We start from the raw sequence: 26,778 nt of genomic DNA on the forward strand, positions 1-26,778 counted from the left end.
AGTTCCTGCGCTGAATCATTCATGTCATAATTCGCTGGGGAAATAACCGTCTCCTAAAAATACATCGACAGCGGTATTCAAACTAAGATGAATAGCGATATGGTAAATATTTCTGGGCACAGGTAAGCTCGTGATACCGAGTTCCTTAAGTGTAGCACATTCACCTCCATGAAATTGGGATGCACTCCGACCATACGAAATTAGGGACTTTCCCACTGCACGACAATAGTGACCCGGTTTCAGAATTTGCAAAGGTGACGTGTCCATCACAGTTCATGCGCAAGATACATCATAATCGTTTAATCACGTAGAGGTCCGCCAAGCTATACATCAATTTAGCGCTCCAGAAACGCGCCGACGCCCTGATAAGAGGGTGTCACTCCTGCCGCACACATTCATATCCTAGGATTAGCATACAATTTATTAGCTGCGCGTTTTAAATGGCCTAGTTAAATATACTGATTTCATTCCCTGTCGCTATGAAGGATACCCTTACCTCCTGCTAGAGGCTAAAGTAAGAGTTTGATAAGTCGCTCAATAATTTCGGTTCGGCTCGGCAAGAACAGTCGGTACAAGACAGACAGCGTCGCAGAAAGCTCCTTGGGCCCTTGTATTAGTGGAGTCCAATGGCGTAGATCACTCGTACTCCTTGAGGATCGGACCGAACTCGCTACAAATCACTCTCCAACATCTTTTGCCGGGAATACCCCACGAGCCTCTACTACCAGGTCAATTTCAAGACACAGGCGGGCTACGGGAAGCTAGTCAGCCTCGTGGCACAGGTAAATGACTCGTGGGTAAGGCTAGGAGACATCTCCGACAACATATGAACTTACTGCTCAAACGATATACATGGAACACTTGAGTGTTTAGGACATCCATCTACACATCACGCGACAGCCGCAAACGCCCGGCATATCATGTCCTTATCTTTTAGGTAGGTTGTCGCGAGAGCTTCATGAGCTATTCTGCATATAATCATGTTTGCGATTTCCCATGGCGCACCAACGCCTAAGATAAACATGAAACATGTTGAGCCCCTACTGACACATGCCCCATATCCCTCTCAGAAAGAACGAAGCATGGCCAGCAGGGACCAGACATCCAAGCAGGCTCATTACTTCCACTCCTGCTTCAAACTTCGAACTCCAAAAGAGCCTACATTCATTATGTACAGCGTGAGAAGCGTAGGCCACCAGCGGCTGATAAGAAAGCGTACCACTTCCTATACGCGCTCCCATCTCGCTTATACAACTCTGCTTTAAAACGCGGAGTACATCCTCTATAGCGACCACATAGTGCGAACTTGCGCTGGATTGTAGGTTAATTAATGAACATACCCCAAACAAAAAACATTTGCCTTTCTTTCCGTCAGCTAAATACTCTATTGGAAATTTTAGTGCGTTGGCCTAATTGGCAAGCCGTCGTACTACGGATATGTCATGATGCAAGTTCGAGTCTTGTACGTGCTTCCGTACGGCCTTTCGAAAACCTGCTTCAGCTTAATGGCTGTATGAAACAGACCAGGAAAATTGAAAGGTTTTCAATCCCAAAAGGTGTGCCTGGAGATCGCAAGGGCACGCTCTCGCCATATCTATGATGGCGCCACCGATTCGCCTATCTCCACGGCCAGCACAAGTGCTTCCTCATCTCTCTCTAAACTTATTTAGACGGACGCACCCCTAGCATACTCATGCGCCAATCTTCATCTCCTCACACCTCACTATGTCTCACAATCTCGGTAGGGAGTGGCCGATCTCTCACCTGTGCGTGCGGGAGGGGGAAAGCCTCAGCTATTGGGTAGAAATGGAAGAGCTTGGCAGAGAGCCGTGGAGGCAGGGGGGAGGGGGGGACGCACTATGGCAGGCGTACCCAGTCCTTAGATGGATCACCACACGTGCTTCCGTCCCACCATCCGCTCTTATACTACAAGCCGAGACATTATTCCCTCTCCGCTCGCCCTCTAACAATCCCCTGCCCTCCACAAGTGAGTCGTTGAATAACGCCGCGAAGTAATGCATCAAGCCACATCATCCCCGCATACACCAGTCCACCGCACGGAGGCCATTTTACCGATGGGGTCACTGCATGACTCAACCCACTGAGAAACTCAATCCACCTACTTTGAGCACCACCCTCTCGACGACGCTCTTTAGAAGAGGTAGAGACGGCTAGGACGGTGCCAACCGCGCCCCTCCTTTCTGAACTAGTCTAAAAGAAGCAGGGCAGGTATCAAGGTACGCCTTATGACACTGACACAGTTTCATAACTGGAAACTAAACACGATCTCACCACAGGAAAATAGGGAGGTAAGAAAACACTTAAACTCTCATGCTAACATCGCTGCACCATACGACGATACCTTATGCCATCTTCCACGAGAGAGAGGGACTGCATAACCCTCTCCCTCACCTTCTCCTCCTAGCGCAGAACGTATGGGGAAGCATCAGTCCTCGGAATCGAGTTTGAACACATACAGACGATGGCTGACTGTGATATATGTAAACATAGTAGGAGCACCCTGCAAATACTGCAGATATTATAGTATCCTTCATCCACGAACTAAGACTCTTTATAAATTCCCAAGTCAATAATGCCACCCCCCCGATATCTACACTAATATTGGTAGATTCATATATGTATCAATCAACCAGAAATGACTGGTATACAATAAGGTGCCACGAGTCTATCGTTGAACCAAATAAACGGATATAGAATGATATATGGGTGTCGGGTGTTCGTAACGGTACAAGTACATTTAAGAGAAGGACTATTAGCTTCTGAGAGATACTTTCATTTTAAGTTCCACAAAGCAAGTACCAGCAATATCTTGGTTACACAACTGTCATTAGACCTTTCCTTCTATTCCACTATGAGGAGAGAGGTCAAGCCACTTTTTACTAGATACCGGGTGGATCTCGCGTCTTTGCGCGCGGTAAATGAGTGCCAGAAACTATATCTCCTTACCTCTTACTCTTGCGCCCTTGCGGGACTCCGCCTCTCTCTCTCGTGCCTTATATTGCTTTTGAACACTAGAGACAGTACCCGAGAGAGGTGGGAGGAGACCTTTATTCTCAAGCATAGTACATCTCGATTCTTACTATCTACACACAAAATTTTCCAACCTAAGAATTCTTGTCTAACAACTGTGAAGCGAGATATCTTGCTGGATCTAAACTTAGAGCAAGCAAAGAGATTATAACGATTTAGATTAGCCAGACATATAGATCTTCTGTAGAATCGCGGGTCTAGTTGGGGGCGTATTAGCCACAGAAGAGACTCGTAAAAGACTTCGAACTGTTGACGATCTGATAGGTTATCCAATCCAACTGAGGAGGAGTCTCCCTCTTCTGTAACGAATAGGGCTCAGACAACTAGCATTCGAGCCTTGGAATATAGGTCCTGCTGGCACCGCTATAGATTTTAAGTAATACAATACGGGCCGGCTCGCGCCGGCATTGACTCAGAGAAGTTTAAGCGGAGATGAGAAGTTAGCTCCCGAGGATACAAAAAATAATTTTTCTCTGTTTTGAGAGAAAATAACTCAACATTTTGGCGCTCTCAACTCTCTCTTCACTCAAAATCATTTCTTCGATTTAGTTTATTTACGAATCTTCTTTTGCTAACTGACGGTGATAAGTAGTTCGCGAGCGTGGGGGGGCTGCTTCTTCTCGTCTACCTTGTACAGGCGTTACGCGTCGCGAAGCTAGGGATAGTGCTCGGATAGGTAGCATACCACAGTTACTAAACCGGGGAAGATCGGAAGGCGAAATATGGGGATACATTGGAAGGTTGATTTGAACTCTTAGTACATACGGAGTAACAACTTTTTGCTTCTGCCAGAAGAGCTGGGGAGTTTCTAAAATGCAAGTAATTCTACTATTATGAACAAAATCAAAGGAAAAAATAATAAAGCCTTACAAAGAAAGATTTATTATTATAAACTTCATAGAGTGTAGTGAACTTGCTCACGGGGAATTGATTAATACTACATACCACCACACCAATCAAATTAACTCTCATCTCGATAAAGTCAAACTCGACACAATTGCATTTTTCTATTCACTCTTGTGCCAGGAACGCATAATCGCTCTGGATTGGCATATCAGCAGAGGAGCACATAAAGACTAGCATGCAGTTTAGCCCGCTCGCCCCGCACGCACCGTTCTGTAATCGCAAAGACGCGCGAGAGGGGAGTGAAGTCATTGCCGCGCCGATCATGCCAGATGTCTTCTCAGGAACAGACGAAGTACGTCCGCGACACGATGCCGACGACGCTTCTTTGGTGTTTCTTTTGGCTTAAGGTTTATACGTTACTCGCGGCCCCGAGCGTGCTAGCGCCCAGAGGGCAACCTACATACCTTGAGTGCAAAATCCTCGCTTTTGCGGAACGACACTGCTTCGGTCTGCAAGTTTACCGTCATCCGATGACCGGGAAGAGTGAATCGGGCTTTAGGAAAGGACGCATCAGAGCTTTTACATTGTCCTTTACCGATAAGGGCAGCCCAACACACCGGCGCTCACATTCCCGTAATTACGCCGCTTCAGATAGGGTAGTGGGGGGGGGGGACATCCCAGAGCACAGGTGGTTCGGGCAATCCCATACTCTGTCCTTGTGATACGAATGGGGGTAATGCTACACTTGGTACGATAGGGCTATTTCCTAGTGAGAACTGTAACGGATCCAAGTTTCTTACCTCCTTTCTGAAATCAAAGAATACGGGTGCCTGACGACCCTCAATCCTCACAGGCGCTCCTAGTGGCCACAGGAAACTGGCATCAAATAAGAGAGCAGGGAACCCATCTAGCGCAACCTCAAACACCTAAAGCTGTGCGCCTCTCCTCGCTCTTCCTTAGTTCTCCTCTCTTCCTATGGTCTAGTCATAAATTAACGGGTAAGACTGGTACGTCTACATAGTTCATAAACAGTCAACCCAGATCTCCGGGGATCTCGTCCGTCAATTCTCATATAGGTATGGGATTCTCTTGTGTTCGAGAGCGCGTGAGCGAGTTGAATAAATATGGTCAGGTTCTTCTCACGACGTCGCTTCATGTCACTACTCTTCATACTATCTCTCTCTTGTACTTGTCTCTTTCGGTTCAGAGTTTGGTACGGGCAGAGTGGCGTTGTTCACATTCCATCCGACACATGCTTAACTCTCACGATGATATTCTTGTCCCCAGAAATAAATTGAAACAATGATTAAAAAAAAAAAAAGAACGACAGAGAAATCATCAGATTCCTGTAAGCTTTGAAATCGCGCACCTTTGTGGGTTGTGTACTTTACATCTAAGATCAAGGTCATATCTGGCTGAAAGGGTTGAGGGGCGGACTCGGAGAGGGGGTAGTCTAACACGGTCTTTAGCCAAAAGGTCGCGCCCTTTTAAAAGCCGGGCGCGCTACGACATAGCTTAAACGTGCAGAAAGGCTTCGAAACCTCATAATGTACAAACACACTGTAGTGAGGTCTGCGGACATACTAAGACCACATTGCCCTTCAGCGGTGCCGGGGAAAAGAATTTACGCGCTGAGGATACGAAGAAGTTCGTGAGCGAGACTGTTGTGAATTTGCAAAGTGATATTATTTCGTGTTCAGCAATCGTTCTTTTGGATTAACAACTGCAAGGATCACAGATTAGGCGTACGATGGCCCATATATTAGCGTTTTGAGAATCGTTAGAGGGGGCCTTGGTTAGTTTTCTGTAATCTATGAACAGCGTGCATAAGTGGGTTGTGTGATCAAAGGAGCTGACATAGGTCGAGGAAGTGTCCACTCTGAAGTTCATGTTTCTTTATGAGCTTTCTTTATAAAGAAAATAAATAAAAATAATGGATCACTTAAATAATTATCCCGGAGATGTTCTCAATGCGCCGAGGGTATGCCTGGCCCCCTGTGTCACAACCCTTACACAATACTGGTAGATCCGGGGCTCCTAGTGTTCTTGAACTTTTTCTTTTCTGCGGACTTCCACAAATCTGAACACGCAGATATGTTCCGGTCGTGTGGAAGTTGCACCGCGCTTCTCAGCGCCCCCTCCCAAGGCATCCTCTCTCCACCCAAATATGTACGTCGCGACACAGGCAAACTCAACGCAACCTCGTATATGATATGCCAGAGCTGCAAGTCTTTGTGGAAGTTGTATTGACTTCTACTCGAGCCGGGGAGGGACCAATGGAAGTTGCAGATTAGGACGTGCATTTTTCGGGTTCTTGTTGCTGTTATTACGGCGAGAGGGAGGGAGGGGTCATAGTATTGCAACACAAGCATTGCGAACGTGAGTCACATTGCGCAGGTGGGGGACACTGTCGGTTAACTATAACAATATGCTTGTGGTTGAGTGGAAGTGCAGGGGGAACGTGGGAGTTCGCTCGAATTAGCACCAGGCTGATGGTTCGTATTTGATTTACGCTGAGGTACTTGGGATTGCCCCTTAATCTACTTTATACACTTTGATAGATTCAAAGACCAGGTTTACTGACAGCTCCCTCTTTCATTTCAGCAGTGGGCGCTTCACGAGAAACTCGGAATTGATCACAAACAAACTGCTTAAACACGCCCTTGCTCGTTTCGAGAGAAGATACTACACTCATATTGTATGAGGACCCAGTCTAGAATCCAAGTGCGCGCCATTTAATACACGCGGGAGGCTCTCCCTCGGCTTGTCAAGAACGGACGGATCAGAAGGCAAGGGATATCTCTTCTCAAATAGCACTCGAGGTCACATACCGGTGCTGGCTAGTTTACACGCTTACGCTTATTCGTGAGCAACAAAGCGTCCCACGCCAAAACTAATTTATCTCTAGATATATTTTTGTGTTGCTGGGTATCTTTTTTGTACTGGAAAGGACCTAGGGGGCCCAGTCAGCTCATAAGATCTGAAATGTAGTTCCCCACCGGGTGCCACTGTTAGGTAGTAGTACAAGTGAGTTACTGTAGATTTGGATTGAAGGGGGCTCCCATGGAAGCAGGAGAGATGTTTGCGCAGGGGCTTCGCGTTCGAAGTAATCAAGCGCCAGTCTGGTTGTCGTGAATCTGGATAGGCGCCATTGCCCATCGCCACCCAAGACATAAAAAAGATCGGAGAGGGGGGGGGGTTATATAGAATATCAACATTATCTCCTTTATCTGGAGCCCTAAGTTCAGAACAAATAAAATTACATCAACTCCACCGAGCAACATAATTAGGTTACACTATATATAGGACATATTATAGTTGTAACCCTGCTGGGGCTGGTCATGGGGTCGAGAAATGGCCTGCTTATGCTTGAACAGTGGAATAAAGATTCTTTGGCCTGCGGAGCCCGGCCATGGAGGAACTTAGGCTAATAGATGCAGAGAGGTCTAAGTTATGATAAATTGTTTAAAGCGGCCCCCCTCTCTCTCGAGAGAGGGGGGGGGCTGCATCCCCTCTCCCTCCGGGAGAGGGGACGCTCTCAAGGATTGTGCAGATCTAAGACATCGTACCGAAAGTCGTATTAAAGAAATAAAAAAGTTTAAACTGTGGTATTTTATAACCGTAAAGGTTATGACATATTCACAAACTTTATTACTTAATTACCAGCGTCCGCCTCACCCCCGACCTGATTTTAGCGGGGAACAAGCCAAACTAAAAAAAAAATAATTTTTGCCTAGCTCCGCTGTCCCGGCTCCCAGCATACTTCGTAAGCAGGGGTGGTATATATTTTTTTAATCTAAATATTGGTCAGCATGCCCTAACGAAGTTGTGCATGCAGACCAAGGCTGGAAGGGGCGCTTTGCAGGCTCGGGTTTGCCACCTAACGAAGGCCCCCGACCAAGGACTCTTTTTAATAAAAAAAAAAATTAAAAAGAAAAGTTGTGTAACCATAGAAATGTAGACATAGATATGTAGTTGTAACTTACTACGCGAGCAGGGAGGCTAGGGGTGTTCCTCCGGACCTCCCGGGAAACGAACGGTAAATATTAAGGGTGCAGCATTTATATTCAGACCTGGTCTGAATATAAATGCAGAAAAAATCAAAAAAGGGGTGGAGTGATTTAAGGAAGGTTCCGTTATAGGTAAGGTGGGTTGAGCTGTAAACTCAATAGCGATAAGCTTTTAAAGGTTCGAGTCCTTTTCTTCCTATTATACCCAGATTACCTTTTTTTATAATCGGCCCTTCGCTTGCAAAGCGACCAGGATACTACTAAAGGGCTGCTCCTCACCCACACCCCTTCACCCCCCGATCCAAGTGAGCGAGGCTAGGGGGGGGGGGGTAGGCTACAAGGTATATATAGATACAACTTGCTACGCTGGCTAGCCTGCGAGGGGGGGGGGGGGGGGTGGTAAGGTAATAAAATAGTTTAAAGATTTATTCCTTGTCTCTCCAGTGGCCAGCCCCAATACCGCAGCAGCCCTGCGGGCTTCAAGGAAGCTGCGCCCCTTCGGGGTGCACAACCTCCGGAGGTTGATGCGACCAGTCGCATCATCCCCACCCCCTGCTCCAGCCTCATCTTCCCGGGATGCAGTCAATAAACTTCTTCCCTCTCCCTCTCTCCAGAGGGGCCAGTTCCAGTGGAAAAAGGGAGGCTACAGGGGTCTGAAAATGGACCAGGAAAGCAGGGGGGAGGCTCCCTACCTGCTCGCCCCTCCCCTCTCTCTTTTTTTACCCTCTCGGGCGCCTAAGGGGCCCAAAAAAAAACTTCTCTCTCTTTCAGAGAGAGAGAGAAGGCTGTTCGAGAGAGGGGAGGCTTTAAAATAGAAAAGGTGGTAGGTGCAGGGAGGCTAGGGAGGCTAGGGGGGGGGGGGGTAGGGCTTTGCTGCGCTGTGTCCAGCATGCAGTCCTTTTCCTATTCACAACTTCGTTAAGCAGCAGGGAGACCCTACAGGGACAGGAACAGTAAAGGGGGGGGGGGGGTAAGGTGGGGGGGGGGGGGGGTGAAGGATTATTTAATTGGCGCTTCGCTGCTTATCCGAAGGATGTGCTGCATGCAGCCCTGTGACTGAAAAATAAAGGGGGGGGGGTTTATAATGACCCTATCACCTCCGCCCTGTCTATGCCCACCTTACGGAGCCTCCACCTTCTCCCGAGGGTGGAGAGGAAGGGAGGGTGCCCTATAAGGAAGGGCGCTTCGCAGGCTCGGTTTTGGGACCTGACGAAGGCCCCCTTTTCTTCGGGGGGGGGGGCGCCCCCCCGACCAAGGACTCTTTTTTATGCTTCCGAAGGAGCCCCTCCTTTCTCATTTATTTCCCTGCTTTGCTGGGAAATAAACGTAAAGGAGGGGGCCCGCCCTTGAGGCCCCTCGCCTTTTTCTTTTTTATTTTTTTTAACAAAAAAAATTAAAAAAGAAAACGTATAAATGGGCCCTCCAGCAACAGGGCGGAGCCCTACGGCGCCGCCCCTCCTTCTCCACCGTACTACGCGAGTAGTAGGTGGGTGGAGGAGGAGGGTTATATTAAGCGGGGGGGGGGCAAAATTCAAGATGAAAAGGGCGCCCCTTTTCTTTTTAATTTTTTTGGTTAAAAAATTCCAAAAGAAAAGGGCGCCCCTTTTCATATTTATTTTTTTTTTAAAAAATTAAATATGAAAAGGTTTTAAAACCGATGAAAAGGCCCCCCGACCAAGGACTCTTCGGGTCGGGCGCCCCGAAGGGGCGCCCCTCGATGAAAAGTTGTGTAACCATAGAAATGTAGACATAGATATGTAGTTGTAACTTACTACGCGAGCAGGGAGGCTAGGGGGGGGGGGGGGAAATAGAAGACAAGGGGGGGGGTGGCTGCTTAGCCTCCGGGAGCCGGGTATACGTCCACCTTCGGAGAAGAGGGTGTATAGCGCAAGCATGCAGTACTATTCGGGAGCTATGGGTCGGCTTGTTTCACTATTAAGTTAGCGTCGCCCGGGGCGGAGCCGCGGAGCGATGCATCGCGGCGCAGGCGCCGCGACGCTAAAAAAGAATTCAACTTGCCTTGTCCCCCGCAGATCTGCGCAGTCCTTGAATGTCCATTGCCTCCACCTAGGACCAATTGGGCGCATGCATGCACAACTTCGTTAGCGGAGCCAAAACCGAGCCAGTAGCTGAACCAGTTCCCTACCTACATTTTCCAACCCACCCATCCATCCATCCAACTACACGCAGCCTTGGTCGTAGTTGAAAAGGATGGGTGGGGAAGTGTAGGGTCCTGCCCTTTCGGGGCGCAGGAAAAGGACTGCATGCTTGCGAGCGGTCGCATGCACGCGGAGCCAAGATCTGGGGGGGGGGGCAGCCATGCAGGACTAATACCTAATACCCAATTGGCGCTTCGCATCCAAGTTCCCTCACCTTCATGCAAGACCAGTATTGGTCTTGCATGAAGGTGGGAGCCCTAGGGGGGGAGGAGTCAGGGGGGGAGATATTCCGTCCTTGTATTCCGTGTATGCCCTGCATGCAGGTACAAGCCATGAACTAAGGTGAAAAGCTAACTAAATTAAAATAATTCCCCTTATATCTTGAGATCTTCATATAATAGAAGCACAATACTTTATACTTATTGAGGACATTCCTCTTGGTATAACAGAGTATAAACATCCCTCCGGAGATGGCGGAATACATATGTGTTAATGAATCTTTTTTTGAGGTTTCGAATTCTTGGCTGAGTATGCGATACAAGTATGCCAAGCTCCCAAGCTGTCCCATCCCCATACAGGAGAGCTGTAGCTAACACCCCCAACCTTGACCCCTCCCACCAGACCGACTTTAAAACCTTCCAACGCCACCACATTGCCGTCCGCCGGCGTTTCACAGACTTTGTCTTCCTGTACAAGGCGCTCTCGCGCGAGTTTCCGCAATGCGCCGTCCCGCCGCTGCCAGACAAACACAAAATGGGTGCGCTCATCTCCAAGACCCTCCAAGCCACCGCTCCTCGCGCCGCGCCCACTGACTATCTCCCAGAGTACGTCCGAGGGGACCGATTTGGCCCCGACTTTACCTCGCGCAGAGCACACTCGCTGCACCGCTTTCTGAAGCGCCTCACGCAGCACCCGGAGCTCCGCAGAACTCCGCTGCTGTTTATCTTTCTAGAGACACCGGACTGGAATGCTCACATGCGGAAGAGGCCTGCGAGGGGTGCTCCGGCCAATGCTAACGACCAGGGAGGTGTGTTTGAGGGGTTGACAGACACATTCTTGAATGCTTTCAGCAAGGTGCATAAGCCCGACCGGCGCTTCATTGAGGTAAGAGAGCGCGCAGATAAGCTAGACGAGGACCTCGGCCATGTCGAAAAAATCATTACCCGTGTGGTCCGCCGCGAGGCCGATTTAGAATCGGACTATGCAGACCTATCGAAGGAGTTCTTGAAGCTGGTAGGCCTCGAGCCGGAGCTGGCGGGACCCATCGCGGTATTTGCAGGTGCAGTGCAAGCGACAAGTACGGGATTAAAGACATTGAAAGAACACACGGACCAGGACTACCTCGGCTCACTCAGGGACATGGAGAGCTACATCGTTGCTCTCAAGTCTCTTCTCAAGACCCGGGAGCAGAAGCAACTCGACTACGAAGCACTGACAGACTACCTCACCCGCGCCGCCGGGGAGCGAGACCAGATAGCCTCCGCGCCCACCGGAACCACGGGACTAAGCGGGCCCACGGGCTTCCTGCGGTCCAAGATCGAAGACGTGCGCGGCGTGGACCACGAGCAGAGCCGACGCGACCGGATACGGAAGCTCGAGCTGAAGATCGAGGAGCTGACGCGGGAGAGCGAGAATGCGCGGAACGTGACGGAGATGTTTGACGAGGAGGTGGTCAAGGAGGTGGCCAACTTTGAGCGGATCAAGAGCAACGAGATGAAGGATACGCTGGGCGGGCTGGCGGCGGCGAATGTGGACTTTTACAAGGGCATGATTGAGACGTGGGAGCGGATGCTGATGGAGGTGGAGAACGATGTGGTGGAGCATGAGCAGCAGCAGCAGCATCAGCAGCAGCACCACCGTGAGGTCTCGCCATAGGAGGAGGGGCTGGTTCGTGTGGGTGTGGATGATGCGGATGCGGGCGTTTGGGATTGGGATTGGATGGAATGTTAATGGGGGCCTACGAGGGCCAATATTGTAGTTTTATCTTTACAGGACCTCGGGGGGGGGGGGGGGGGCTGAGCTGTAGCGCCTCTTTTTCTTTCTTTCCACTTGTTTGTTTACGATTGTTCTTTCTCTCATTTGCAAAAAGGGTTGTTTCTTCTTCAACAGGATAATGATGGGTCTACTACATGTTGCTTTTTATCTCCCTCTTTCCTCTCCACAGTAGTCATCTAGAACCTCTCGAAAATAAAAAACCTCACAGATTCTATTTATATTTACCTATGTACCTCCCACCACCTCCCCTCTACGCCCCAAACCCCCCCACCCGATCCTCCACCCGAACCTCTATCCTCCCCTCCTCAATATCCCTGCCACCAACCCTTATCCCCGCACGCATCACATCGCCGGCCACCACTTTACCAACACCCTTCGGCGTCCCCGTGAGCACAAGGTCGTCCTCATACAGCGTCGTCACGCCCGTGACGTGCTGCAGCAGCTTTGGCACGCCGAACAGCATCAGCGCCGTGCTGTCCTGCTGCCGCACCTCCCCGTTCACGCTCAAGTACAGCTCTGCGTCCTGCGCGTTGGGGATGAGTGACTTTGGGATGAACCCCGAGACGGGGAGGAAGGTCTTGAAGCCTTTGCAGAGCGTCCAGGGGAGGCGCTTGGATTTGGCGGTTTCTTGGTCTGGGATATTCACGCCCTGGTGTCAGCGCACCGCCCCACAGAACACACAGAACACACAGAACACACAGAACACACAGAACACACACAGAGGGGGGGAAGAAGGGGCCATACAGTTCCGCGCCGTCATATCAATCCCCACACACCACCCCTTCACGGCGTCCAACGCATTCTCAGCAGTCAGGTCGTCAGCCTCGCGGCCAATGACGGCGGCTAGCTCAACCTCGTAGTGCAGGTCCACGCCGCGCGGGCACAGCACGGGCCCGGCGTTGGGGTGTAGAAGGGTGCCGGGGGGCTTGAGGAAGAAGAATGGGACGCTGGGGGTGGTGTTGTTGAGCTCTTTGATGTGGTCGGCGTAGTTGCGGCCGATGCAGGCTATTGTGTGCGGGGTGCGGAGAAGGGTGCGCTGTGGGGGGGGGGGGGGTTAGCGGGGTGTGTGGAGAGGGGGAGGGGGAGGGGGGGAGGGGGGGAGGGGGGGAGGTACGGTGAGTGACATGGTGGGGTGGTTGGTGGTGTAATTGGGATTGGAATTGGTGGTGTCGTTACTAGTGGGTGTTGATACTGAGACTGAGACTGAGACTGAGACTGAGACTGAGACTGAGACTGAGACTGATATTGTGGGGTAGAGAGCGGGCGGCGCTTCTAAATTTGTAGCTGGCTGGCTGCTGCGTCGTCGTCGGGGGGGGGGGGGGGGGGGAGGTGCCGAGGTTGTTTCTGCTGAGCGCGGGGTGCTGCCCGGGTGAATTTATAGCCTGGGACCGGGGAATTGGTAACGAGTTGCAGCTTTGGGGATGGGGAGAGTATTACGATGGGTAAGAATTGGGTAAGACTAGCTAATGGTAATGGGGTAATGTTTATGGATGCTCTAGCTAGCTGCAGTGAGAGCTGTTTCAGTAGCTGCATCAACGGAAACTGCAGTGCAGTGCAGTGCTGCAGCTGCTGTTTTCTTCACTCCAGGTTCAGATCGCCAGTGGTGCCCGTGTAACCGCCAAGGCCGTCAGGCTCAATCTTCAATCTTCAACTTCACTCCGATCCATCCACCTCAACTCTCACCACTCCACAACCCCACAACACCACCACTTCTACAACACCCACCCCCCCCCCCCCCCCACAAACACACACACACACAATGCCCTCCACCGAAGCCGACGCCGCAACCTACGCCACCACATCCACCACCGACTTCTACACCCTCCTCTCCATCCCCACCACCGAGACCTCCCCCAGCGCACTCCGCAAAGCCTTCCGCCAACAATCCCTCAAATGGCACCCCGACAAGAACCCGGACCCCGCGGCAGCAGAGACCTTCCACCTCCTCACCGTCGCCTACGACGTTCTCTCCGACCCAGGCACGCGCGCCGCCTATGACGCCGCGCGCAACGCCCGCCTGGCACGGAAGCGCCGCACAGAGGCCTTCGACGTCGACCGCCGCCGCATGAAGGAGGACCTCGAGAGCCGCGAGCGCGGCGCGAAAAAGGCACGCACCGAGGTCGAGGAGGCGGAGGAGGCGTTTGAAAGGATGCTCGGGAAGCTGCAGAAGGAGGGCGCGGAGCTGCGAAGGCGGCGCGAGGAGGCGCTGAGGGCTGCTGCGAAGGAGGCTGAAGTCGAGGCTGAGGAGGAAGCGGAGGCGGAAGCGCCGGTGGGCTCGACGAGGTTCACGGAGCTCGACCGGACGCTGAAGGTACGCTGGAAGCGGCGCGGCGGCGGCGGCGGCGGCGGCGGCGGCGGCGGGGAGGGGGCGGCGGGGAGGGGGGCGGGATGACGGCGTCGCGGATCTCGGCGCTGTTTTCGCGCTTCGGGGAGGTGCAGGATGTTGTTGTGCCGCCGCTGACGGCGCCACGGGAGGGCGAGAAGGAGAAGAAGTTCCGCACGGCGCTGGTCGTGTTTGTGTCTATTGTTTCTGCGCACGCCGCTGTCTGCGAGGCCTCTTCCGGGGGTCGCGGGGGGGAGCTGGCGGTGTTTAGGGATGTGACGTGGGCGTCGGGGAAGGAGCCGGATTTGACGCATGAGGTGGGGAAGGGGAGGAGTGAGGTGCCGGAGGCGAAGGCGGGGCCGAGGTTTGCGTCTTTTGGTGGAGGAGGTGGTGGGGGTGCGGGAGTGGGGACGGGGCAGGGGACGGACTATGAGAGCATCACGTTGATGCGCATGAGGGCGGCGGAGAAGGCGAGGATTGAGGCGGAGATACGGCGGCAGGACGAGGAGGCGGAGGCTGCGGGGGCGGAGGCGGAGGCGTTGTCGTAGCGGGGGGTGTTGCTTTGTGGTGGTGGTAATGGGTTAATGGTTTCATGGTTTCATGGTTTAAATTAGATTCCCCTTTTTCTGTTTCTTTTCCTCTTTTCCTCTTTTCTTTTTCTTTATAGCTGGCTGGCTGGGGTTCGTGCGTGGGTCGTAGTATAGCTATCATGAAATCTATATAGCTGACGAGCTCGTAAAGACCAAGAGACCCGCATTCATGAATCATCTACACAGTCTGGTAGAATTATTGCGGAAGTCAGGACTAAAAGAGTGGGCTTCTTGGTCCGGCCGTGCTTACTGCAAAAAAAAAAATGCATTTAAGGGCCAATAGGACTATCGGGTCACGGGGGAACCCACTTCTGCAATAATTCTACCAGACTGTGTACCATACTACATCTACTATACTGTATAAGAATATGGTCTGAAAGAGTTTCACTAAACCGGCCTAATCCACCATCCGGCCCTGACATGGGGGAGACAGACAGATTGGCCAAATAACGAGCAGGATACTCAGGTAGTTTAATCTGCGATTGTAGGCCAGCAGCTCCAATCGATATCACACACACCCCACCTTGGCCCTCCTCCCTCACGCCCCTCCAAAGAAAAGAAAAAAAAGAAAAAAAAGAAAACGGATAAAAATCCACAAAAAGTGATGCTGCAACCATACGCTCCCCCTCACGGATCTGCAGGCTACCATGTCGCGACATTTAAGCTCTGCTAACCGTCGTCGCACCCCCCCAGGTCAGGCAACGCAATCACTCCCACCCCCGGAGTCGAACCCACGACCTCCGGACGTCTCCGGGACCCAATCGTGTCTGGGCGGTCATGGTGGTTCAACCCACGCGGTGTAGCAGGCGAGGCGTCTACCACTAGACCACGCACTCGCCCGCACGATTGTTAAGGGCCGGAAGTAATATCTAAGGGGGTGGAGGTAGAGAATTGTGTGTGGTGGTCCATGCACTCTTTGGGGTGGTCATGGGTTATCACTCGGTCGATGGTGGGGTTCTACTTCCTGCAGTATCTTATTGGGGGATTCGCAATTCCTTTTTACTCCTATAGGATACATATGACCCCCCATGGAGCAGATGATGCAGCGCTCTCGGCGCTCGATGAGGGACAGTGCTAGAGTGGCACTTTGATAAGAAACGTAGCCCTCTCCCCTCTTCCCACACTTCTTCACCACGCAAAACAACACAACACAACCACCACCCCAATTTTCTCCACTCACTCTCTCTATCTCATGGTCCTAACTATCCTATGACTCGGGTTTGGGTCTGTCCTCCTCTTTAGCCCTCCCCCAGCTCTTGGGTGCCGGCCCTTCCCTTGGGCTTCATCTCCCCCGGAACCAGCGTCTCCACAGCATGACCAACGGGGACTATATTTGAATCATGGCTCTCTTGGTTCTGTGTGGTTTCGCCTGAGTCGTCTGTTTCCATCTTTGGTGTCCTTTGTTTGGCATGGAGAGGATTATTTGGCCATACAGGGAGGTCTGTAAGGGTATCCGGCTTTTTGGGGTTGGGGGTTGGCTGCTGGGTTTGGCTCGTAAGGTTCGCCAAAGATCGTGGGTGGCTCTCTGGGGCTTTACGGTTCTATCAAGTGGGGAATAATGGGATGGGGTGATATTATAATTACACTAGGGGTATCATAGTGGGATTTGGCTTTTGAGATTCTTGTGCGGCCTCTTCAGGCTGTTGATCTTACTGGGGTTTGGTTCTTTCGACCATTTGCTCCGATCCTTCATAGAGTGGTAACCTGGATGGACATCACTGTCATAGTGAGGACTGTGGGTTGTTGGCTATTGGGATTCCCGTGTGATTTCTCCTGTACAGCGGGGTCTAGTTATACCAGTACACGTAGCCTTCATCTGGCGCGAAGAGGGACCTGATTGTACAGGGAGATCTGTAATGAGTATCGTGTAGCCCTTTGAGATTGGGGTTTGGATTTTTGTGGGTTGGGTTCGGTTCGTGGGGTGGCTTTCTAGGGCTTTACGGTTAACTTTTGTTAAGTATTTAACCAGGGAGAGGGGGGGGGGGGGGAATAATCGTCGGATTTGGCTCTGGGGGGGGGGGGGGGGGTTTCCTTGTGTAGCACCATGAATAGCACTGGGATATCTTGACTACATGTTTAACACTAAGGGAATTATCGCGGGCCTTGTATAGAAATGGTTGTATTTGACAAGGAGATCTATAGGAGGTACATATCTAGGTCGACTCTTTCTCTTTATTTGCCATTGCTGTTTTGTGGAGCCTTGTGCTGTGTATGGAAAGATATGTCTGTAATATAGCAAGAGGAGGAGGAACAGAGCTCTGGTACTGAGCTTGCTAATGCAGGAAGCGGGTTGCAAAGTGGGGGTCCCGAGTACCGGGTTAATTCCGGGAATAAAGGGGAGTAGCGAAATATGTATATGTATACCACGGGGAAACCGTTTATGATAGGGCAGGGGAGAGTTTAAAAGTTGTGTCCACATGTGGTACTTATGTGTAACACAGGTTCGGACTTCTGGGCATAGGATCGACGTATATATATCCTTGAGCTCATGATAAGACCTCAAATGGAGTTCCTCAAGGTTGTCTGTACGATTGAATCTGGGGTTTTCTCTGCAAGCTTCGCTGCAATGAGGGGATTCCTCTTGGATTTAAAGCATGGGGGAAAGCATTTCCATAGCAATGAAGCTTAATTGGCCGATCATGATGCATCACTCGTGGCACGAGACACTAATGAAGGCAATTTAAAAAAAGACTCTCACTAAATCTAACCGCACTTGTACGTGGGGGGGCTTATAGGGCTTGAGAAAATGAGGTATATTCAGTTGAAAACGTCTTGCAGTAGACTTATTTGTAAGGTATTTCTTGCTTATTGGTGTCGAGAATGGGCCCTATTGAGTATTCAGAGGACTGAGAGAGCCTAGCTATACCTTTCTTCTCAAAACCCAAGCTAGAGTTGTAATGTTTAGCATAATGGAACCAAGGTGTGGGTGAGGTAGATATCGTGTTCCTCGCGAAGTCATTATATAGCTCTCTCAGATGAGATAGATTGTCAAAGACATCCATGGGAATTAAGCATGAGACCCGTTTCCCTCTAGAACGCGGATAGTTCTATATAGAAGAGTCGCACGTCTTTTATACATACGATACTACGAGAATATGCAGTTCTTCAATATGACTACGTGTAATTCTGCATTTTCCAGCTTGCTTTCTTTGATGTACTAATTAAGTGGTTAACTTGAAGCCTACTTGAATTCAGGATCAAGCTTGAGTAAAGAGAATATGTTTAGGGATTGTTAGAAGACCGTATGATTGTCGTTCACCCCGGATCTCTCTATTAAAGGGTCGATTAAGCTTCAGATAACGATAAATAGACCCACTACTAGCCACCTTGCACAATAAAATAGGTAACTTAGCAGCAGCACACGCATACGTGGATATTTTGGAGGAGATGATGAGTACATGCCACGTAAGTACGTTAAGATTGAGTGTACCTACAGCACCGGTTTCTGATCTTCTCATCTTCTTCTTGGATTGACATCCGGCAACTACCAACAGCTACTTAATGACGCAATGGAAAGGTAAGTCTTTAACGACCTAATTAATCTAATTATATGCTTCGTAGCTTCGTATTAATTAATTATCCTAAAGAGTCTAGATATTCCGATGCAGGCACGGTCGTGAATATACTCAAAGCATTCACACCTTGATACAAAGACCGTCGAATCAACCACCAACGACAACTATTCCCAACAAACGAAACAGCTTCAACTTCAGGAAAGATCGGCGTCCAAGACCAGCTACCCCGGTATATGTAATCCCTCGTGCATAAGCCTCGGGAACAACCCCAGACGCCCAAGTACTTTAGAGTAAATACCCCACACACACACAGACCATGGTAAGTACTATACATAGCTCCATGTATTCCTATATCACTCCTACTTTCCTCTGCCCGTGCACAGATCCCATAAGATGACCGCTCTATCCCCTGCCTCCGCGGTACCTCTCCCCCCCCCCCCCCGCCTTCCCCTCCCCGCACTGCAAACCCCGCTAACCCACCCAGCAAGCCATCGCCAACCTCCGCAACTATGCAGCTCCCCTAACCAACATCTACACCGCCCTCCCCCTCACCCGCCGCGCCGCTGTCCTCCTCCTCCTCTTCGCCGACCGCCGCGGCGACCTCAGAGTCGTGCTCACCGTGCGCAGCGCCAAACTCAAGAGCTTCGCCGGCCACGTCGCATTCCCTGGAGGTAGCTAGCTCTCTCTCCTCTCCACTCCCCCGTACATACGAGCACAGCTCCTAACACCCCCCACAGGCAAAGCCGACGCCGGCGAAAGCGCATTCCACACCGCGCGGCGCGAAGCCTTCGAAGAGATTGGTCTCCCGCTGGACTCGCGCGCCTTCACAGTCGAGCACCTCACTGAGCTTCCGCACTCGCTGGCCGTCACGAACCTGGGCGTGCGCCCGTGTGTCGCCTTCCTGCACTGGGACCGCCGGAGCAACGTCGAGGAGGCGCTGGTCCCGCGCGTCGACGAGAAGGAGGTGGCAAAGGTGTTTACGGTGCCGCTGGAGCGCTTCCTGGGCGTGCGGTACGGCGTTGATCCCGCGCGCGGGGTGGACCCGGAGGTGACGGACGGCGTGGGGTGGTATCAGGGGAGCTGGGTGCCGTGGAATGGGAACAAGTGGAAGTGAGTTTTGCTCTCTCTCTCTCAGGCTCCCGTTCTCCACAACTCTAACACCTGTAGAATGCACGAGTTCCAAGCACCAGTCTGGGACGCCGCCACCCTCACGCGCTACCGCGTCTGGGGCATGACGGCGCGCATCTTGGTGGACGCTGCGCGCATCGCGTATGGGCGCGACCCCGAGTTTAGCTTTGTGCAGCAGGTGGGCGACGAGGACATGATCCGAGAGCTGCTGGAGGAGGGCGAGCTGAGCAAGCCGAAGGAGAAGGTTGAGAGCAGCATGATATATAACAAGGCCGAGAGGAAGAGTAAGGAGAAGTTGTAAATTGCCCGTAGTCTCTGGATTGTTACGTTTTTTTTTCCCTAGATTGTTCTGTTTTTTCTTTGGTCATGTGCTGTCACTCGGCTGTGTTGGTGGTGGTGTGTAACGAGTGCTTGATTTTCAGGCTTGGTGATGTGTAGTATGTGGAGGAAATGAGTAGAACTACGGTACTGTGGTAGAAGTAATTACTGCTTGTCAAAATGGTTGTCGTATATACAAGTTCATCCGGCGAAGGTGGTCTCTGCACCACCGCCAATACACTTATCCCCCGTGCTCCCCGCCCCTCCTTTCCTCGCTAATGTATCTCCCTCTACGACCATACCTAATTCGCATTATAATTCAGTAGCTGTGTGGACACGACAAGAGCAAAGGCCAGAAAAGGAAGTTCACCACTATAAATACCCGCCATATAATATGCGGGGAAATATAATATCAATGACCCCACACATCCACTTTCTCTATATATGGATCTCGCTCTCCAGCTATTCTATATTCCGTTTGGAAATCAAGAAAAATGAGCGTCCTGGCCCGACCTCGACCATTGGTGTAACTACACCATAGTCTCTTTTTTCTTTCTTTCATATGAAGCACCAATATCGGAAATGTAGTCCTGTAAAGAGGAAGCTACGGAACACAAAGATCAGGTCTAAATGTAGCTATATGCCTAGACCCCCGCTCGCTCTGGTATCATGTCGATCATCGTGGGGCTTTACTGATATGATGCATTATCTAAGTTCCATTGCTACATTCCCTCCCCATATCTCCTCCTCTTGCAAAAAAAAAGGGGGGTATGCTCTAATCTTACAACCTAACATAAAAATATAAAAATAAAAATAAAACACGCTAAACGAATTTGTTTTCGATTCACCCACCCCTGATAGTCCCATTCTGCCATCTCTGCTCTTACAGCCCCTTCCACGCCAACTTTGCCAAATGGTCTGCCTTCTTCTTGGTATGCTTGACCAGCCCCAAGAACCGCATCTCTGCCAACGCCCTGTAAAATAACGCTCTAAGAAATACAGCCCCATTAGACTCTACCCTACATTCATGTACTTGTGCGAGAGGGGGAATATTGGTACTTACTGTGCAGTCGCCTCGTCGCAGTCCTCGCCCTCGTCGCCGCCGATTACTTGGTAGAAGGCCCTCCACAGGTCAAAGATGTTGATCAGCGCGCCGGATTCGAGGTATAGCTGGTATATGATGCTGGCGGGCGGCTGGGTGGCCTTGATGCCGACTTCCTCGCCGCTCTCGTCGGTGCAGCACTCGCAGCCGAGGTAGTCTTGTGGCGCTGATAGTGCTCGTTCGACGGTTGAGCGGGATCGTGGTGCGAATACCTATAGATGTGCTTTGTTAGATGACTGGGCCACGAGTCCATGGGAAGGGTGCGTGCGTACATCACGATGCGGGGATATCAGATCGTAGAAGAATAGCTCGTGTAGGAATAGTCCTTGTAGTCCCTTTAGGTGCTCCTTGAAATAGGACTCGGCGACGTCATGCACCTGCTGGACCAACTTGGAGTACTCCGTGTCCTCCTTTGTTAATGCTGATTTCTGCTCCCCGAGCTGGATCCGCTTTGATACAGCCGTAGCGCGAAGCGAATCTTTCGTCACATTAAATTCACTGTTGAGGGTTTTCTTCCCGGAGCTTTCGGCTGCTTCTACAAGGGCTATAATTCTCTCACGTAATGGGGCCACATTCTCAACGAGATAGGGTACCTGTACCTCTTCGGTGACTTTGTCGAGGAGGTTTAAGAGCGAGGTAGAGTTCATCTTCTTCATTGATAGTAAGAGATCTCGAACCAAGGTGGTGCCACTATGAAGCTCTCCCGAAAGGACCTGTGCGTATAGCTCATATCGAGGGATCCGGTTCTGGTTCATCTGGCAGCTACGGGCGATCTCAAGTACCGTTAGGGCCTGGCCTACACAAACTGCATACGAACGGCAACCGGCAGCAGATGCTATGACAGTTGAGCGGACGTGATCATTGTCCCCGAGAAGCTTGCGAACTTCGGTGGCGTCTCTGTTGTTGAGCTTTTGCTCAACGTATCTTTTGAACGAAGGAACATTCCTGATAGCTTCAATGTGTAATGGCGTCAATACTTCCCCTAGGCTATCCAAATTATCCATAAATGCAAGAATGATGCTGAGAGGGTTGGCATAGAAATGTGACATATATGCATACTTTTACTCGTTAGCAAGAGATAACATGTAGATATTTACGGTGCGCCATACCTTAAGCGCGCCTACGAAGGCCTGAATGCTCTGGTTATGGTCTCTATACCGCGCAAGCAAGAAATCACAGACTGTTGGGCCAAGCCTCAAGATCGGGTTTTCTCCGATCATCGAGTCATTGAAAATCTGTGCGAGACATTCCTCAGCACGCTCTACGTCGAACTTGTCGCCTTTCATCAAACGAATGGTAGACTTTGGGAGCTTCTCGTGGAATATTTCAACGGAGGTTGCAATTCCCATGAGTAGAGTGAAGGGTATGCGATCCATGTAGGCGCTGTTTTGTCGGGTTAGTATCTTTTTTTTTCTTTCTTTTTTTCCTAGAGAAAGCCTCAAGATGCAAACCTGAATAGAGAAACCAAATCCGAGAGGATGGTTCCATCAAATGCTTCCGTGTCTTGTATCGCGATAACGACCTTCTGCCCTTCATGCAATTTGCACCAGTTTTGCAAGATCTGAAGGTCGTAATTGAGAAGCTTCGAGCCCTTGCGCCCCACAATCTCTTCCTCTTCATCGTCTATACCTTCGTCCTGTTGCGTAGCATCTCTGATCAACTTTTTCAATATGCTCTTCAAATTCGTCGCATCTTTTGAGGTGAGGATAACAACCGGCCCAATCTTCTCTTCGTCCCGTATACGACTAGCCAGTTGTTCAAAAAGGGGAGTATGCGATGCGATGTTTGGGCCAGTCAAAATTAAGGCTGTAGGTATTTTCCCATCACAACTACCAGGTGTTAACAGAATACATGCGACAATCTCAACAAGATCAATTACCTTTCCGCTGTAGGGCTTTTAACGAATCCGGAAACATCTTCGAGCGTTTTATTGTTGAAAGATTGAAGAATTGCCTACTCCGGTGGTCAGTGCTAATCACTCTTATTATTATCACACACTCCCTTACATTTGTCCTCTCCTGTTGCTCCCCCCATAGTCGGCAATACGTCTCATATCTCAACTTGACCGTTTCCTCCTTTTCCTCTCCATTGAGCAGAACTGGAAATGGACATTTGTTGCTTGGTTCTTGTACACTTTCTGTCTCGGTTTGTTTGGTTTTCCCTTTTACTGTGCGGCGACGTTTAGTTGGTCGGTCATCTCGGTCTTCTGGCGTGTAGACGTAGCAGGCCTGTTACAACAGTCAACACAATTGAACTAAACGCATCTCTAAGAGATATTACCTGATGCTCCTTGGAGTCAAAGTCATCGTCCTGCAGCTCTTGTGACGACAATCCTTCCATGCTTTTTTTAATTTTTTTTGGCTTTGTCGCGGTTTTTGAGCTTGGTATTGACACGCTCACGCGTATGGTCGTGTTACAACCCCGACGTTGCGTCTAAAGCAACCCTAGCCCTTAATAGTGCCAATTAACACGTGCTTGCAGACGTCACTTCTGCTTGACTAAACCGCGATTCCTTTAGCGTCCTCCCTTAGACATTGGTACCAACCCCTGTGAGCGCGTTTAGACGATTCCTCTGTGTAACAGGGCTGAAACCAGGGATTTGGAGACTGGAAAATAAGTTACCGTAGGTCATGGTTCCAAAGAGAAAGAAAAACCGTTCACATATCCCCTCGTAGTACTCACCATACCCCACGAGCGTACGTAACTAGTAGCACTTGGTAAAGAATTCCCGTTTTCTGAATAACAAAATCTGAGCTAGGTGTGCATGCAGATAACTGGAGCTTTTGGATGAATATTACGACACCAATATCCCAAAATCGATTAAGCGTATGAGTAGATAGATACTATTCCCCAGGTGTCATGCTATCTTCTCGAATTTCCAATCTAGGATTATTTAGACTCCGATAGTGCTAGGTGGCTTTGATACGTTCTACATATACCTTACCTGTAGGCCTACCTAGAGTTCGGCATTCTTACATCAAGGAGGTTTGACCAACCGCATCTCTCTTTACTCCACTATATTTTTTCCACCAGGCCGGTCAATCATTAATCTACAATTCATACTTCTGCAAGTGGATAGTTCTTGCAAATCAATATTATTATTTCCTATGTAAGTAAGTACCCCCCCAATATAATACAGCCCGAAATTTTCCAACTGCCTACATGGCCTAATAACCTTAATTTTAGTTTTTGACCTAATGCTTACCCTCCCCGGTTTACCCCCCGAGATCCTCGTGAAAATCGGGTGCCAGCTTGATGCCAAAGACCTTTGTCGTCTCATTCGCGCAAACAGAAGACTTGCTATGGTTCTTTGCCCAAAACTTCAGCGGATGGCAATCGATTGTCCTGAGCTGGGGTTCGCCGCCCTTCTCTCAGCAGCAAGCAACGGAAACATACTGCTCGTCAAATTGTATATTAATCATGGCTTGAATGATGCCCGGCTACAGCCTTTGAAAGGGATGAAAAGGTTATATGATTTGCCTGATGATTACACACCATTTTTTCCGGGGTTTCTGTTTTCAAGGAACCACCAAACTGCATTTCTCACAGCGGCTATGGAAAGTAATGAGACTACTGTCAAAGTAATATATGAGACTGGCATCCAGAAAATCGTGTCAAGGAACTATCTTCGGCAAAGCGCTCTCCATATGGCGGCATCAAATAAGGATATCGGTCCCTTGGAGTATCTTATACGGAACGGCGCCGATACAAATGCTCGTGACCGGTATAAACAAACGCCTCTCCACCATGCCGCGGCAGGCTGGTCCGGGGCTAGCCACAAGCACTTGAGGACGCTCATACGAAATGGAGCGAGAGTCGATGCATTGGATTTTCGTAAACGAACACCACTCCACATGGCTTGTATTGGGGGTTCATGGCCAAAAATCAAAACACTGTTAGAAAACCAGGCGGATATGTCTATCAGAAATGATACAGGGTACAGAGCAGTTGATTACCTGACAGAGTTTATGCATTATAAAGTCAAAGTATGGCCAGTAATGAGAAGGTTGACAGAACGGTTCCGGAGGTGCTACCAGAGGTGCCGCTGTCATTGAAGTCTTATAATTCGTTTCTTCAAGGGCTTGAGAAGGTCGGGTTGGAGGAGAAAGTTTCTCGACTCTTTTAATGTCGGAAACTATCTATATCTTATTGTTATGTTATAACACCAACATCTCCATATACCAAATCAACGAGTACGCCTAGGCTAGAATGAAACCACAATGAGACCGGTACTCTATGGCGAGATAATCCCATGGAACCATTAATAATTGACACCAGATGTATCGTTTTTAGATGTACATTAGTTAGTCATAAAGAAATAAGCTCGGGGATTTCTCAGTATATCCATCTTCAAAGCCTCCCGTTCGCGCACCAGAGGTACAGACTTAAGATTCTCAGCTAGGTTCGTTATATCTATTTATCATGACTGTATAGGTTATCACGGTTACCAATGATTAGTATTTAGATACATTTCAACCACCAGTAGATTGTAAGACACGAAATTGAAAGCAGAAACAAACCACAATCTAAGGGCGCCCAGAACCCAATCACTTTATAACATAAAAGGTATGATCACAGAGTAATTATTTACATAAAGTTTGTAGGGATGACAGTGCCAAGGAGACCAAAATCAACTTCTCAGGGCGGAAGAGACTGTGGCCAAAACCGAATGATAAATCATGACTACTAAATGCAACCTTTGGTTAGATTTAGAGATCTAAAATTTTCTTTTTCCAAATATATGATGTATATAAGCTCGGTCACATCGCATTCATACTCGAAAAGAGCATACAATCCAATAAATTTGAGTTGAAAAGGCTAACCCTTTGTCGATCAATGCGGTGCCTATCAATAGGATCGAATAGGTATGTAAATCTAAAAGGAGTAGCTACTATGTACTAGTAATACTGCAGTAGCTACTAGTAGATACAAGTAGAATTCCAGTAATAAAATAAATGTTATCTACATGGATTCTCCACGCGGTTTGATATATGAGATGTATATAAGTATTTTAAGCCTAGTGTGGTCCACGAGCCGGCTCGAGCCCAAATTCTGATATGGCTCGACCTGCTCGTGGTATTAGTGCTTGGGCTCGGCTTGCTCGTAGAAAGCTCGAGGGCTTGAGCCCGGCTCGAGCCAATGGATAAAAATTAACGATGAATTGACTGATACTCTAGAAGTACATATAGTTCTTTCATACCACAAGGCCTGCTTTAATCGAAAATCTGAGAGTTTGTCGAGTGACAATCCGTGATCATTGAGTGGATCCATTGTCGCTAAAGGTTGAACTGAGGTGAATTGCGTTCTTATATAGATAGATCCTCTAAAATACTAGAACTCTCCCGAATACATAAGTGAATATGAGCACTGTGTAAACTCCCGCTCTGTCCTAGTACCATCCAATTGCTACTAGAACCCTCTATTACCTCACGAGCCGGCTCAAGCTGAGCCCAGATTTGGGCTCGAGCTGGCCCGGCTCTTGAGGGGTCGGGCTCGTACAGGCTTGAGACAACGGCTCAAGCTGAAAGCTCGAGGCAGTCTGGCTCGTGGACCACACTATTTAAGCCTGAAAAAGCCGTTTTCTTAAAAGAGTTACTGTCCTGCCCTAACAATCAATCTTGCCGGTGTGTTGGCCTGCTTCTCACGGTCATCTAGATTTTTCACACTGGAAATGATTACCCTAATTCGGATTGCTCTTCGGATAGGGATACCTGAGCTTATAAACGAACTATATCTAATAA

The 26,778-nt window shown here is 49.7% G+C and overlaps 6 protein-coding genes across 6 annotated transcripts; 4 read left to right on the plus strand and 2 right to left on the minus strand.

Moving 5' to 3' along the window:
* Window positions 1-10,609: 10,609 nt before the first annotated feature.
* Window positions 10,610-11,941, plus strand: LAJ45_07626 (uncharacterized protein; the record flags this gene model as incomplete). Its single annotated transcript, XM_046117182.1, has 2 exons — window positions 10,610-10,823; window positions 10,890-11,941. 2 exons carry the CDS (start codon window positions 10,610-10,612, stop codon window positions 11,939-11,941), a joined length of 1,266 nt encoding a protein of 421 aa, XP_045969478.1.
* A 370-nt stretch (window positions 11,942-12,311) lies between these two features.
* LAJ45_07627 (uncharacterized protein) lies at window positions 12,312-13,187 on the minus strand (the record flags this gene model as incomplete). Its single annotated transcript, XM_046117183.1, has 3 exons — window positions 12,312-12,694; window positions 12,806-13,097; window positions 13,176-13,187. The coding sequence occupies 3 exons, from the start codon at window positions 13,185-13,187 to the stop codon at window positions 12,312-12,314; spliced, it is 687 nt and encodes a 228-aa protein (XP_045969479.1).
* A 633-nt stretch (window positions 13,188-13,820) lies between these two features.
* Window positions 13,821-14,932, plus strand: LAJ45_07628 (uncharacterized protein; the record flags this gene model as incomplete). Its single annotated transcript, XM_046117184.1, has 2 exons — window positions 13,821-14,372; window positions 14,501-14,932. The coding sequence occupies 2 exons, from the start codon at window positions 13,821-13,823 to the stop codon at window positions 14,930-14,932; spliced, it is 984 nt and encodes a 327-aa protein (XP_045969480.1).
* A 3,950-nt stretch (window positions 14,933-18,882) lies between these two features.
* LAJ45_07629 (uncharacterized protein) lies at window positions 18,883-19,918 on the plus strand (the record flags this gene model as incomplete). The annotated part of the gene is made up of 4 exons (XM_046117185.1): window positions 18,883-18,909; window positions 18,974-19,160; window positions 19,227-19,599; window positions 19,657-19,918. 4 exons carry the CDS (start codon window positions 18,883-18,885, stop codon window positions 19,916-19,918), a joined length of 849 nt encoding a protein of 282 aa, XP_045969481.1.
* Window positions 19,919-20,818: 900 nt separating this feature from the next.
* Window positions 20,819-23,377, minus strand: LAJ45_07630 (uncharacterized protein; the record flags this gene model as incomplete). Its single annotated transcript, XM_046117186.1, has 8 exons — window positions 20,819-20,924; window positions 20,999-21,249; window positions 21,310-22,095; window positions 22,147-22,420; window positions 22,489-22,866; window positions 22,917-22,990; window positions 23,044-23,265; window positions 23,318-23,377. 8 exons carry the CDS (start codon window positions 23,375-23,377, stop codon window positions 20,819-20,821), a joined length of 2,151 nt encoding a protein of 716 aa, XP_045969482.1.
* Window positions 23,378-24,234: 857 nt separating this feature from the next.
* On the plus strand, window positions 24,235-25,163 carry LAJ45_07631 (uncharacterized protein; the record flags this gene model as incomplete). The annotated part of the gene is made up of 2 exons (XM_046117187.1): window positions 24,235-24,974; window positions 25,025-25,163. The coding sequence occupies 2 exons, from the start codon at window positions 24,235-24,237 to the stop codon at window positions 25,161-25,163; spliced, it is 879 nt and encodes a 292-aa protein (XP_045969483.1).
* Window positions 25,164-26,778: the final 1,615 nt, after the last annotated feature.

The sequence above is a fragment of the Morchella importuna genome (assembly GCF_003444635.1).
Source record: "Morchella importuna strain M04M26 chromosome Unknown Morimp01GS025, whole genome shotgun sequence".
Classification (NCBI taxonomy): domain Eukaryota; kingdom Fungi; phylum Ascomycota; class Pezizomycetes; order Pezizales; family Morchellaceae; genus Morchella; species Morchella importuna.